Source organism: Lepisosteus platostomus, chromosome 3, assembly GCF_059453375.1.
Source record: "Lepisosteus platostomus isolate fLepPlt1 chromosome 3, fLepPlt1.hap1, whole genome shotgun sequence".
Taxonomy (NCBI): Eukaryota; Metazoa; Chordata; class Actinopteri; order Semionotiformes; family Lepisosteidae; genus Lepisosteus; species Lepisosteus platostomus.
In genome coordinates, this window is record NC_142613.1 from 79185339 (window position 1) to 79200470 (window position 15132).

General features: G+C 37.7%; 2 protein-coding genes across 5 annotated transcripts in view; one reads left to right on the forward strand and one right to left on the reverse strand.

Moving 5' to 3' along the window:
* The window catches only part of tbc1d32 (TBC1 domain family, member 32), a 69426-nt gene extending 61795 nt beyond the window's left edge, over positions 1 to 7631 (forward strand). Inside the window, exon 34 of the mRNA XM_088627005.1 lies at positions 4102 to 7631. Within this exon, the coding sequence (XP_088483131.1) occupies positions 4102 to 4218 (117 nt within the window). The 3' untranslated portion in view covers positions 4219 to 7631. The remainder of the gene's footprint in view (positions 1 to 4101) is intronic.
* A 172-nt stretch (positions 7632 to 7803) lies between these two features.
* The window catches only part of LOC148675618 (synaptotagmin-like protein 2), a 157783-nt gene continuing 150454 nt past the window's right edge, over positions 7804 to 15132 (reverse strand). For all 4 annotated transcript variants that reach the window (XM_088627008.1, XM_088627006.1, XM_088627010.1 and 1 more), the window contains exons 15-17: positions 14166 to 14265; positions 13056 to 13261; positions 7804 to 8141 (exon numbers count right to left, since the gene is read on the reverse strand). In XM_088627008.1, the coding sequence (XP_088483134.1) occupies positions 8002 to 8141; positions 13056 to 13261; positions 14166 to 14265 (446 nt within the window). In that variant the 3' untranslated portion in view covers positions 7804 to 8001. The remainder of the gene's footprint in view (positions 8142 to 13055; positions 13262 to 14165; positions 14266 to 15132) is intronic.

Genomic DNA, 15132 nt, shown 5'->3' on the forward strand with positions numbered 1-15132 from the left:
ATGTCTCTATCAGTTTTGCACATCGAGAGACTGAAATTCTTGCCCATTCTTCCTTGCAAAACAGCTCGAGCTCAGTGAGGTTGGATGGAGAGCGTTTGCGAACAGCAGTTTTCAGCTCTTTCCACAGATTCTCGATTGGATTCAGGTCTGGACTTTGACTTGGCCATTCAAACACCTGGATACGTTTATTTGTGAACCATTCCTTTGTAGATTTTGCTGTATGTTTGGGATCATTGTCTTGTTGGAAGATAAATCTCCGTCCCAGTTTCAGGTCTTTTGCAGACTCCAACAGGTTTTCATCCAGAATGGTCCTGTATTTGGCTGCATCCATCTTCCCCTCAATTTTAACCATCTTCCCTGTCCCTGCTGAAGAAAAGCAGGCCCAAACCATGATGCTGCCACCACCATGTTTGACAGTGGGGATGGTGTGTTGAGGGTGATGAGCTGTGTTGCTTTTACGCCAAACATATCGTTTTGCATTGTGGGCAAAAAGTTCGATTTTGGTTTCATCTGACCAGAGCACCTTCTTCCACATGTTTGGGGTGTCTCCCAGGTGGCTTGTGGCAAACTTTAGACGAGACTTTTTATGGATATCTTTGAGAAATGGCTTTCTTCTTGCCACTCTTCCATAAAGGCCAGATTTGTGCAGTGTAAGACTGATTGTTGTCCTATGGACAGACTCTCCCACCTCAGCTGTAGTTCTCTGCAGTTCATCCAGAGTGATCATGGGCCTCTTGGCTGCATCTCTGATCAGTCTTCTCCTTGTCTGAGCTGAAAGTTTAGAGGGACGGCCAGGTCTTGGTAGATTTGCAGTGGTCTGATACTCCTTCCATTTCAAGATGATCGCTTGCACAGTGCTCCTTGGGATGTTTGAAGCTTGGGAAATCTTTTTGTATCCAAATCCGGCTTTAAACTTCTCCACAACAGTATTACGGACCTGCCTGGTGTGTTCCTTGGTCTTCATGATGCTCTCTGCGCTTTCAACAGAACCTTGAGACTATCACAGAGCAGGTGCATTTATACAGAGACTTGATTACACACAGGTGGATTCTATTTATCACCATCAGTCATTTAGGACAACATTGGATCATTCAGAGATCCTCGCTGAACTTCTGGAGTGAGTTTGCTGCACTGAAAGTAAAGGGGCCGAATAATTTTGCACGCCCCACTTTTCATTTTTTTATTAGTTAAAAAAGTTTCAAAAATCCAATAGATTTCGTTCCACTTCACAATTGTGTCCCACTTGTTGGTGATTCTTCACATAAAATAAAAAATTTATATCTTTATGTTTGAAGCCTGAAATGTGGCAAAAGGTTGAAAAGTTCAAGGGGGCCGAATACTTTCGCAAGGCACTGTAAATAACTAAAAGTAACAGGTTTATTCCATGCTGAAAAGAGAAGAAAGAAAACAACGTTTCAGGACCTGATGAAGGCTCTATGGCCGAAACGTTGTGTTTTGTTTCTTCTCTTTTCAGCATGGAATAAACCTATTACTTGTTCCTTTGCAGCCTACGCATGCTGACGCAGCTACCTACCTGAACTAAATAACTAAAAGAAGACAATAATGATGTTGATAATACTGCAGGTTTTCTTATCTATACTTTTCGCTTGATTATTTTTCCCTTTGACAATAGTGTTTCCCAGTAAGAAACAACTTGAACTTGTCGTGAGACTCATAGTTTGGCCACTCATTGCCAGGTTTTGCATTGGCACTGTATGTTTACTGTGGGTTTATTGTCATTTTGCATTAATGACAAATTTAAATGGAATTTAAAAACAAACTTCCAGCAAAGAAGTACTTACTAAACAGTGCTTCAAAAGTTTTGCAAGTGCGGTAGAAATACAAAATTGAGTGCATTTACTTTGGTACAGATATTAGACTCCATGAAACAAGTCAGAATTAATTTGTCATCAGATTTCAAAAGAAATTCAGTCACTGCACAATACTTTTAGAGCTTTTCACTTAAACGGAGAGACTATGTTCTGAGGACTGTTGCTTAACACTTACTGAACGGCTTTTTATTGTTCCATATAATCTGCTTTTGATGTCTGGAAATGCAAAGGGACTTGTATATTTCTATATCTACAGCTTGTGATTTATTTTTCCAGTTTCTCTGTTTAAAAGCTTAATTCAATATTCATTCCTCTTTGAAATCGAGGCAGTCAGGGTGCTATGCAGTATTGCTGCAGTTGTTTAATGGGCTGCATTTAATCACATTAGGCTTTGTGAAACTGCAATCAGAACCAGAATAAACTAGGGAAGAAAAAATGAACAGTAGAGAGCATTTTACATTAAGCAAGAAAATAGTTTAAAAATATGTATTTGTAATAAATATTAACACAACGCATTAGGGAGATGTTGTTTTTTTACTCTGTCTCTGACAACATGATTGAATGCACATGCGATTTTAAATCAACAGAAATGGAAGCAGTCTTCTGTTGTGTATTTAAATTGGTTAAAAATGTTATTTTGAAGATCACTGGAGCACAGTTTCTTGGCTGCTGGAAAATATAACATGCAATGTTTAGTTTCGCAGGGCACAATCAGTATGCTTCACTTTGTATTGTGAGCCTATGTTTTATCCTTAAATGGCTCATTTTTCACATATTTTAATATGGATAAACTTTTATACTGTACATTGCATGAAAATGTGACTTGCACATTACTTTTATTAAAATAATTAGATCCATTTCTCCAGGTAGCACCACTGCTGGATTATTATCCAGTTTACAGAAAAATATAGTCTAACAATCTTAATTAGTGTCTACTTTGATAGAAATGAGCAATAAAGGCATTTGTGTGTACTGTGCAGAAGTAAAAATCTGGAGGCAGGGATGCATTTAAAGTTGACCATAAATCATCTGTTGTTTTAATAGAAGATATTGCAGTTTCTGTTTTTACAAAAACAATCCTTACTTCCTTGTTCTTTACTGCAGTCATACTATTCTGTGGGTTGCTGCTCAAGTCCTAACCTCGTGTGACTTGTGTTTTGAAAATACATGTTACAGCAGCTAGATAAAGATAACATTTGGTTTTACTGTTTGTGATCTTTTATTACCTAGCAAAAAGTAAAATATTGATTTCTATTCAAATAAAAATCGATTTTGCAAGTCTTTTGTTTAAACAAAATGAGCTAGATGAGCCAAATATCCTCCTCTCATTGGTAATCTTTCTTATGTTCTTAAACAGCTAAATGCAAATGCACACTGTTGGGAATGCAGCATTTTGCAGAATATACAGTAGGGGAACATAACACATTGGTTTTTAAATCTTTCAAGGATCATTCAAAAATAAGCACAGAGTGACTATGAAACACATCAATAAATAGCCAATATTAAACTTAACATAAATGTAGTGCACTTAAGCTGACCTAAATTATCAAGAATAAAAAAGTGGTTTGTGTGAAGGGGAAGTACAGTAAGTCATTTCCGTTCAGTAAGGTTAAAATATGACATCTGAAAAAATTGCTGCAGGCAGATAATGTAAAAGAGTAAGGTGATGCATTTTCTAATGCAAAGTAATGTTTGATTTTATGCACTGACAATTTCAGAGATATTTTTGCATTTTTGGGAATACATTTTGTAGTGTCAAGACAGAAAAGGGATTCACTTGTTGCACACTGGATACTAAGGAGACTGCCAGTATGCTTAAGGAATAACATGTCCATGCATGTTGTAGCATCAATAGATTCTCTTAATATGAAGGAGGTTTTATTAGTTTGATATTAATTTTATGGCAATACAGAATAATACTAGTGCAAAAGTGTGTTGTCAACTGCTATCTTAAGTGGCACAGAAAAAATGTTTTCTGAAATAATTACCTGCCTGGGAGGTAGATCTTTCTTCTCCCTAATTAAAGAAAATTATTACTTTAAAATTAAGTTAATCTTTCCATAATTGCCTACACCATTAATGACATTTTCTTTCTGTGTTTTTCCCCATCAAATTAGCATTAACACTGTTTTTAACATGAAATATTAAGGTGGTGAGTGTAATGTTTTATGACACCAAAACAATGCCACTTCTCTTCAAATGCCTTCTTTTTTGACAGCCACAACATTAAGAACTCTTTTTTTATTTGTATTCTTTCTTATTTTAACAGGAAGAACCCATCCATGGTTTCAGCATCAGCAATTACTTGGAGTACATGGAGAGCCTGGAGCAGAAGTACAGAACAATGGTTTTGACAGACATGAAGAATATCAAACTGAAAAGTTAATAGGATTAATAGATGTCATCAATGCACATCTTCATGATGTTCATAACGGTGACTCTCTGTCTTACTTGCAGTGTTGGTTTATTGGTATTAATGTTTTGATGGGAGTGCTGTGCTTGGTAGATCTAAGCCCCATTGAACATTTACAGGGTAAGCTATGGTGATGTGGCACCTAGCTTCTAACTGCAAGGTGCAACACTGATCAGATCCTGTGTTACCTGCAGGCTCATCGAGACATGGCAACATTTCAATAGGAGAGCACAGGTCTTCATGCTGTTTGTGTAACAACAGGTCTGTTCCAAGCTGGGGAGCAGCTAGCTGTAGATGCCAAGCTTGCCTGGCTTGAGCCCCAGTGAACGTTTGTGGGATGAGCTGTTACAATACGTGTCATCTTGGTCTGACCGTGGAAAAAGAACATGTTTGTACAGGCTGTATGACAGGAAAAGTACAAGACTTCATAACCTAAAGCAAAGCAGTATTGTTAGATACACACCTTGTATTGTCTCCATATCACAAATGGCTCTGTATGCTAGTATCCCCTGACTGTCACCTAGTTTCCCCAGGTTGCTCAGCTGTATTGATGACCAGTGTTAATCAGCACAATGAGCTCACTACAATGCCAGCAACAAAAATAATTTTCCTGATTAAAAAAAAAACATAACTTTGTTGAAGTTATAAGCACTGTTTTGTATTGTCACATTTTGATATATTGCAATTAATACTTATTGTCTTCAAATTGACTTTTTTTAATTGAGAAGGTTGAATGTAAGGAAAAACAAATGCCAGCTTTAATACAGTAGATATTCAAAGTGAAAGTATTCAGGTCCCTAAGACAACACATGACGGATGCAATTTTGGCAGCAAATACGGCTATGCGTCTTTGTGGGATAGGTCTCTGGCAGTTGTGCACAATAATTGGTTTTTGTTTTACCCATTTTTGGTCACTTCTGCTGGTTTGTTGGGGACAAGTGATGGACTTCAATCCTAAAGTCTTACCATCTCTTCTGGCCACCCTGCTTCTGGCTTTGTACTTCAGGTCACTGTTCTGCTGGCCAATGAATCGGTCACCCAGTTGGAGATTTCTGGGTGTCTGGAGCGGCTGGCTGCAGCACACACAACCTGCTTTAGTCTTCAGACTTGAGTCATCATTGACTTGAGTCCTAAAGCAGTCCAGATATCAGTCAAGCGCAGTAGTCTGGTCTCAGGGCAAAGATCGTTTCCATGAGCAACACGGGAGGAAGTCCACAGGCCCAGCGAAACCCAGAGACCTACTGGAGAACTGGACAGCAGTATACTGTATGTACTTAGTTTAGAACAGTTCTCTGAACATAAAATTGCACTTAACTGGTTTTACAAAATGGTATATTGCCTTAAAATGTTTGTGTTGACGCTCATGGTGGTGTATTATATTTGAGAAGAGGCCAGTTTGAAGTAAGAATAGTTTTCACATACACTTTATTAGTGAGCTACTGTACATACATTAATATCTAAATAAATAACCTTAGTTAACAAACATAAACAATTTTATTTTTGCAGGACAGTGTAACATTTTATTGCACAGTCAGGCATAGTAGTAAAAAGCCACTGAGATGTTAGGTTAGTGGCTCGCAATTGGCCCACAAATTTCACCATGATTCTGCAATGATTAATGTTACAGCTCATTGCTCTCTGTCTGCACTGGGCACTATTTTTGGTCAAATTCCACTCTCCTGGTTCAACCAAGCCTCACCAGCACAGGAGAACAGCATTTGCCTCTTGCTCTTGAAAACTAATTATGCAAACCTGGCTGTGACAGAGGAGTCAGATCACACCCTTTCTGCAGACCAGTTGCTAGCTATTTCCTGAAGGTGCACACGGGGTTTGACTGGTGACTGCTGTTATTAGTTATTTGTTAATTACCAGATGCATACATGGTAATTGTCCATTCGTTTTTTTTTTTGTGTTGCTGTTGTGTGAATGGAGAGCGGTCTCACTGAATGATACTGTCTGTCTGTTGTTCGAGACTTCCAGGTATGCCAGCCTATGGTGGCTTCGAGGGGCCAAACCTTATCCCCAGTTTGAGGCTTATTTATACTGTAATGGGAAGAGCCACATGCATGTGTAAAGGGGGGGAATTCCATTTTTGTTTTCTATATGAAAAGGGTAAAAAAAGTGGTAACATGTTTGGGATATATCTGTTTTTCTCTTTCCTTTGTGAATAGACTGAATGAACTTCAGAATTGTGAACAATTTTGTATGTAAAAAGATAATGTAACAAGATTCCATTCCAGGGGGAGGGGCTTACACACAATATAAGCTGCTCCTCAGGCCAGTAGGGGGCTGGTGGGTTGGTGGGTAGGTGGGTGTGTTGGAGACCGTGGAATGTTCTGGAGTGTCGAAGTATGTGTACAGAGTTCTAACTGGTTTTGTGGTGATTTCATTCCTGATTTCAGAACTTCTTTTTTGGTAAAACTTTTTTTTTTTTAATTTTTCTTGTTGGGAAGAGGAGCACCATAAATAAATTGCACCTGATATATCGGAGTGCTTTGCGGCAGTGCCATCATTTCAGAAAACGGACCTACTCTGACCACTGCTCAGCCCATTTTGCGACACTGGCCCTGCTGGATTGTTCTGTATATAAATGAAAGTAAAAAGACCCATTTCTTCTTTGTAGTTTAAACATGTATTTTTACAAGAATAATTAGTGCATTAGAACTTGTATTTATAGTAGTGCATGAATAAAATGGCAGAGTATGTGAAAATATGGTGATTAAAATGCATTGATTCAGGTTTTGAAAGGGTATAAAAGGAAGTACTGTAACTACATTTTATGAATTATTTAATACTTATTCTAATTTTGAAAGTAACTTTTTATTGAGAAGTGGCTTCAGTGCTCTATGGACAGCATTCATCAACAAAATAGTATTCTTAGAAACAATGCAATTAGCTAATCATTCCCTGCTGTACTCTATATAAACTGAGTTATTAGATTCAACCTGAAAAAGAAAATTTGAAACAAGGTAGCATCTTTGAAAAAGAATGAATGCAAAAATTTAACTGACACCCTCTACTGAAAAAGTTTTCAATATGCACAAGGAAATAAACTAGGTCAAAAATGGTTCTAGTTTGCATCAACAACACTCATTTTTAGCTTCAGAGGGTACAATGTGAGAATGCTATAGTAGTGTCTGACCTGTAACTGTAGGTTAACCTTACATTTTAAATATGTACTGTATATTAATGTATGTTTTTCATAAAATAGTTTAACTTATTATTGACTACATTTAGTATCAAAAGATGTAAAAGTGTGGTCCAACGTTGTGTGTTATAGTGATTAACAGAATATGGTTTGCATAACAGCCATTCATTTAAAATAATATGCTTTATAATTGTTCCCACATATTTGCCACCAATGAAATAAACCATGTCTTCTGACATGCTGCCTTTTTGTGTACTCATGGTTCCTGCCACACTGATAGCCTGGGTCTCTTTCTCATCTTCAGCCATGAGCCCGGAGCCTTTTCAGAATCCTGTCTCTTGAACATGCATCTCACTTCCCACACAACACAACTCCACTCAAAGGAAAAAAGCCAACATAAAGGTACAAAGTGCTGTGAAAAAAAACTTTTATTACGTGGAAAATGTGGATATAAACATTGCTATTGTAAATTTGCTCTTTAGATTTTAGTACAACAACTAGCTACTTTCTACCTTAACAATCACAATTATTTTCATGACATTAAATGTCAACATTCCAGTGAAGCAGTGATTTAAATGAAAACAGGAAAAAAATAAATGATAGTGAAGCTACTTTCTTTTGGCCATGGATTGCCGAAGGGACAGCTCTTCCTCCACCCACTCACCAGGACTTAACAACATATTTTTCCAGAGTTCAACTTCCTTGTCTATGGAGTCCATCCAATCCACAGTCTTTCCATAACTTTTACCTACAGTGAAAAATAAACAGAAATAATTTAGCCTCCAAAGAAACGATAGCTTCATTATTCCACCTTGCAACTGGTACCAGTTGGGGTCTTGGGGTTTTCAAGATCTAGATCGTAGATTTCAAGTCTTACAAATATCGCATGTTCTCCAGACTTGTGGTTCTTGAAAGATGCATTTTGTGTTAATGAATATTAAATGACAATTTTGGAATAAATGTCCAACAACCTTAGCTGTACAGGGTGTCGCTACATTCTGTACCCTTTTCCACATAGCTTGTATAATCATTTAATAAACAAAATGAAAGTTCATTATTTTTGCATAATCGCAAACAATCATTTCCTTTTAATTTTGGGCATCACTTTCTGGGTGACCTTCATTTATATTTGTTTATAACAGTTTGCATGAAACAAGATTAAGTAATATAATTACTGAAGTGCACACTACTATTTTTTGTTAGAAATCTTATATCTTTCAAAGCCCTTAGTGTGAATAAAATTAATTCAGTTTATAATAAAAAAAAATTCTCTTCATCAGGGAAGTTCTCCCTTAAAGTGTGGGTTCATCCATCTTCAAAGCTTTTTAAAATGAGCGATTATGACAAGCCTACATTAGTAAACAGTTCCACACTTCAAACTAACAACCTACAGGTCAGATAATGAATGGCATGATTATTTTTTTCTGAAATAGTTTTGAAAGTAAGGGATTTCCATAACCATTTTTTAATTGAACAGACTAATACGAGCGCAGGATGTGTAGAAAACTAGATTTTCAACCACTGTACAATGTTGTGCTCTAAGTTGCAATTCAATTCCATACACATATAAATGGGACTATGGGGACACAAGCTCCTCTGGACAACTACAGCAAACTAAAGGTGCTAATCTGCTCAGTGTGACCATCAGTTGTGTCTATGATGCATGGAAATACACAGTATAAAGCAACATGTAGTTTATTCTTGATATACAGTGTGAACTCATGCACTAAAACCCCACACTTGTTGGCGCAGGTATTACGTACTGTAGTTAAATTTAGAGGTCTAAAGAACTTAATCAAATATTTTCAAGGTAGCGTGTTATGTCATTTTGAGAGTAACTGCCCATTCTAATCATGCCCCGTATTGGTTACTTACAGGGCTAAGAAATGCAAATTATTGGTATGAGCTGATTAACATTTTATAGTAGGAACACGTGTGGATACCAGTAACCCATGTAAACCAGTGCAGTACATGGCAGACTAGCCAGTGTAGCCAAAGATGATCTAAGAACTGCAAACTCCTCATAAATCTTTAAATCACACAGAAGTATCAATGGCCCCAATCTAATACCATAGCTCAAAATGAACATGCACAGTATTCACTCCCAGTGATGTCCAATGTTGTTGAATTAAATCACAAATCATGCATTTTTAAAAAAAATAAAATTTGAATGCTTAAATACATGAAAACTGAACAAATAGGTAAAAACTGTACTGAAATATCAAGGACTAAAATATCTTTGCAGAGTACCTTTGAATTGCTCAATTTGATCATTCAGGTTTTAATAAAAATATTCACCTAAAAATGTGGATTATTTGGAATTCAGTGAAATGAAACATCACTGAAAGGGAGTGAATAGTTTTGCAAGGCGCTGGATTTACACCAATTCAAGCAGGGAGCTGTGTCAGCATGTGCAGGCTGCAAAGGAACAAGTAAAGGTTTATTCCTGCTGACAAGAGAAGAAAACCCATTTTGCCTTCACACCTGAAGAAGGCTCCACAGCCGAAACGCATTTTTCTTCTCTTTTTAGCGTGGAATAAACCTTAACAGTATTTACACATACAAGCACTATTGATATCTAGCTGAAATGAGCGTACAGAGTTAAAAATATGTCTCTTAAACAACTCATTATGATTTCTGGAACATTTAATGAAGACTCATCCGCTTCAACCTTTCTTCCTTAATGGCCTTTTCAGAAGGATTAATTTTACTTAGAATCTCCTGTAATTACCACCACAGTATTGTTCTTACTCCTTTTCTTTCTTTCTTCCATTTCCTTGTCTGCTACTGGCCTTGGTAACATAATGCAACTGATTTACAACTGCATTTAGACATAAATATTTTCATATTTCGTTATACCCAATTTTCCAGTCAATTCGGTTGTGGCATGCTTTAAAATGCAAGGTTAGTAGTTCCCAGTGCCTCATCTGGTACAACACTGCTTGGTAAGTGCAGGCTGAACACTACAATCTGGAAAGCTTTTGTGGAGGGGATTTTAATTTTGCCAGCAGCAGCTGAAATTGGCCAGGGGAGTGATCACAGAGGAATTCTCATTTCACTGCACAAAAGTCTGCCCATAAATCGGGTTGGGCACCTGCACATTCATGTGGCTGAAGTGCCTTCTGGGCCTGCCCTGCCACTGGCACCGTATCCCAGCTGTTTCTGTTCTACTGCCCCGTGAAAAGCAGAGATAGCTCGACACTGGGGACCCCGTTCAGCACCGGAACAGGTGTTTCCATTCTTGCAAGAAGCAGTGATGAAAAAACATTATGGCTCACAAAATGATTAAAAAAGGTGGGTTTTAGGTCTGCTTGCACTTAACAAATTAGTATTTTCTATCAGGGTGTCCTGCACACTGCAAACAGTGATTCTCAAAGAAAAGGGGAGTCAGGGAGCATACTACATGTACACACAGTGTCTGAACTACAATGTCAATCTAAACATTTAACCTACATTTCGGAGGAACATTCAAGTAAATGGCTTACAGCTTTTCAAACACCCCCACATTCTGCAGACAAAAACTGCATACACTGTTACAAGCAGTCAGGATTAACCCATTCATGGTGCTAAATATCTTGTTAATGTATACTGTACTTCAATTGTTTTTATTCTAGCAGTCTATGAAAACTGCTAGAAGTAGTGTAGACTTCTGCAAACCCTTGATTTTATTATGATGCCAATTTCAATAGTGTATGCAAAGGGCAATGATCTACAGTGATATACATTTTATTTTCATAGCTGTACTTCAATATAGTAACACATGCTTCTGTAACATTACTATTCATTTTGTTTTCAATGTTATTATTGTTGTGTTTTACCTGGTATTTGGTACTGTAATTTGTTTTTGATGTGATGCTTTATTACAAGATCAAACTCTGACCACAACTGAAGTCCTTTTCCTCAAAAGGATTAGACTTGTTGAAGACTGAAGATAGATTTGAAAATGCATCCAATTTTTCATTTTAACATTTTTCTTTTTATTCCATGTTATAGACCGAGATTAATTCAGGACATATGGAGTTTACAATAGACATTCGGGAGAGATGAGAGCAGCCAAGTTCAATTTACCTCCATAGTCTTAACTTGTAATAATTCCTAGATTTAAAATCTATAAATCTTCCACCCCAACTGCTCCTGCACAGCTGTCTCTTGGTCAGACCTCACTCTGCAGGGAGTCCCAGCCCAGGAGAATGGCCCTCAGCACTCAAACATTTTTCAATACTTTTAATTTTTGGGCATTGTGATTCCTCGTGGAAATGAGCATTAGAACAGACATACATAAGAGACAATAATTTAGCACATTTTGCTCTTTTGTTTGATTAGTCTATCTGTGAAATTGTGACTGTGACTATTTTATAGCAAAACATCATTACAAGTGTTAACTAAAGATTTAGAGCTGCTGAATACCATTGTTAAAAACAGTATTCAGAAACACGAAAATATTTCAAGTAGGGAGCTACATCAGCATGCGTAGGCTGCAAAGGAACAAGTAAAGGTTTATTCCATGTTGAAAAGATTAGAAAGGAAACACAACGTTTCGGCCGTGGAGCCGTCTTAAGGTGCAAACTTAAATATGGTGTGAGCGGGGAACAGCTGCCCCAGGGGGAGGACTTTAAGTGCCTCAGTGTCTTGTTCTTGAGCAAGGACAGTGGGGATCTTGAGATTGATGCAGAGGCTATAGTAATGTCGACACTACCAAACTGTGGTGGTGAAGCAGGAGCTGAGTTTTCAGACAAAGCTCTGTTTTCCAGTTTATGTACAGCATGTCTCCATCCTCACCCACAGTCATTTGGGTAGTGACCAAAAGAACGAGGTCGCTAGTAGAAGCTGCATAAATGAGGTTTCTTCATAGAGCCGCTGGGCGCTTATTCTCTGTGATGGGGTAAGGAGCTTGGCAAACCAGGAGAGCCTTAAAGTACAGTAGCTGCTGGTCTGGATTGAGAGGAGCCAGTTGAGGTGGAATCTGGCATCTGGTTTGGATGTCTCCTAGACACCTTCCCCAGGAGGTGTACCAGGCACAGCTCACTGCGAAGAGACCCAGGAGCAGGCCCAGGACAGGCTGGAGGGAGTACATCTCTGAGCTGCCTGAGAGCACCTGGGAGTCCCCCAGGAGGAGCTGGAGACTGCTGCTGGGAAAGAGAGGTGTGGTCTGCCCTGCTCTGACTGTTACCACGGCGATCCTCACTGGGAGTAAGTGGTTAGACAATGAGATGAGAATCTTTACAAAACTAAGTCAAAACTTAAACCTTAAACTTAAAAATTTAACCACCTCAAGAACAGGCATGAATCCGTGATGGCTGCAGGAAAGCATCTAAATTGTTTATATAAAGAGTTTATTGATCTTACCGAGATTAAGCCATACATTTATGGCCTCAATGCAACCAAATACTGACTTTTACACTAGGAGTGGGTCCAATTACTTATGATCACTTGGAATCATCGGGTTGAACACAAACTATGTATTTGTTCTAATACAATTTAATTTATGCATGGAATCACCCCATAAATAAACTGCATGTTAATCTGCTGATCACAAAACAAAATGCATGACTGTAAAAGAAAAATAACAGTTGTCACTATACCACTGGAGGGCACTGTATTGAAAACATGAAGCCTGCTGTGCCGTCATAGTCTGGGCACACAACAATGCGAAAGAACGTACCTGTTCCGAGGCTGAGATGAACACCTCCGAGAAACTGGTTTGTGAAGGTGTCGTGGTCCCAGAGTGTGAGCTCACAGCAGGCTTCTTTGATTTCCTCGTGCCGGAAGCCATCGTACACCATGGTGTGATTGTAAACAGGGTGCAGAGTCTTCTTCACCACTCGGGTCTTCTGCCTGTTCTTCTTGCTCGTGTCTGGTAAGATGTAACTGAAGCAAGAAACAATAAGGGGGTTTTGCAGGTTTGCTTTAAAAAATAAAACACAGAAAAGAAAATGGACTTTGTAAACCAAATGAATTTTGGGGGGAATATATATTCCAATATATAATACAGCCGCTATAGTATACAGTTTTAAATTGTCAAGAATATTTCTTAGATAATATTCATTTTAAATTTAGCTCTATGCTCTATGATTGGACAATAATTTATATTGCCCCAAGTAACACGTCTTTTGTACAATTTTATATCCTATAGATCAGTTGATGAAATTGATATTGTTGAAAAATTAGATTAAATGCAGTGGACCTTATACAGTTTACTTTACCATATCACTATTACAATAATGAAAATAAATGAATTAAAGGAAAACACAACAAATTTTTTATTAGATTTTAACAGACATAAGGTAATTGCATTATTGCCAGAAATATTACACTGTTGTTAAAATTTGGCTTTAAAAGTGTTTCAGAAAAATGAGAATGGGTTTCAGAATTTCCCAGGCATGTCAACATAAACCTCAGAATTCAGAACTTCCACCATTAAAATTCTAACATTGAAAATACCAAGATGCCGTGTTTACAAATTATAGTGTTTCCTACACACAGGATATTACAGTACGTGACGATCTTCTCCCTCTTTCTTCAATAGATGATTCCGATCAGCAACACTGCAGGTTTTTACTGCAAGTACTACCAGCAAAGAGCTGCTTTATAAAAGTCTAAAAGTAGTATACAAAGTGCTGTACACTGCATCATAGACAGTGGCACACTATAACCCCTAAGAGACTTTTACACCGAATAAAAGAAAACACAATGGACCTGCACAGCCTTGAGAGTGACAAACGACTCCAAGATCGATATGATTAAGATCTGCATATAAAGGTCTTTTTCTTACCACTTCACAAATGAGTCCACGCCACTGGGTTTAACTTTTTGCAAATTCCTTGCTTCTTTCAGCCAGATGTGAAGTTCCCCAGTGAAAGGTTTGGTACCATCTGCAGTAACATTTTAGAAATTAAGATCGCCAACAATTTTGATTCTAAATTACCAATACTTAAGTTAAAAAAGTCTAAAATATAAAGTGTAACAATGACAATGAAAGCTTTATAGTAATTACCATTAAATTAAATTGTATTTACTTATGTTTGTGGACATCTTTGAGGATCCAAATTGTGTTTTTTTTTTATTTACAATAGACATCAATTCTGAAAGCATGTCATAACATTCCTTATTCCTAACTTAACTGTTTCAGTTACGAACAAAAAAAATCCCTTTTAGAGACTGAGATTCAAGACAATTATTTCATCTAAACAATAAGGATAGTAGTTATTTTGTTTGCTTACATTATTATTGATTACCCTGAAGTCTGACCAGAATTCCTGAGGCACCTCTATGAATCCAATGTGCTGTGCACAGCCCGGGGGTAGATGGGTTTTTACACAACAAGAGGCTGCACGGTTCAGTCAGTCAGTACAACATAACAACAGAACACCAGGCCTCAGACTCAGTAAATATCACTGACAGGCGTCCCACAGCCCTCGCTGCCATACACTCAGCGAACTGCAAGAGAGCCGTGAAGCCTGAAGACGTACTTAAATGCCTTTCAAGCTACTTGAATTCCAGTAAATGTAAATCTAAAACGTCTCCATAGAGTGACCTGTAGATATGTAGTGAGAAATGTAACCGTTAGAGAACAAGCCTGCAAAGGAGCCTCCTAGTTCATTTTTAAAGAGATACCGCTTTGCTCCTTTTGCTTTTCAGGAAAGAAGAATATGATGCAAAACTATCAAATTGCTCATTTTTAGAAATGTGTTGTTCTTTGTGGAACTCTCCCCAGCATGCACTGTTTCTGTAGATTATCA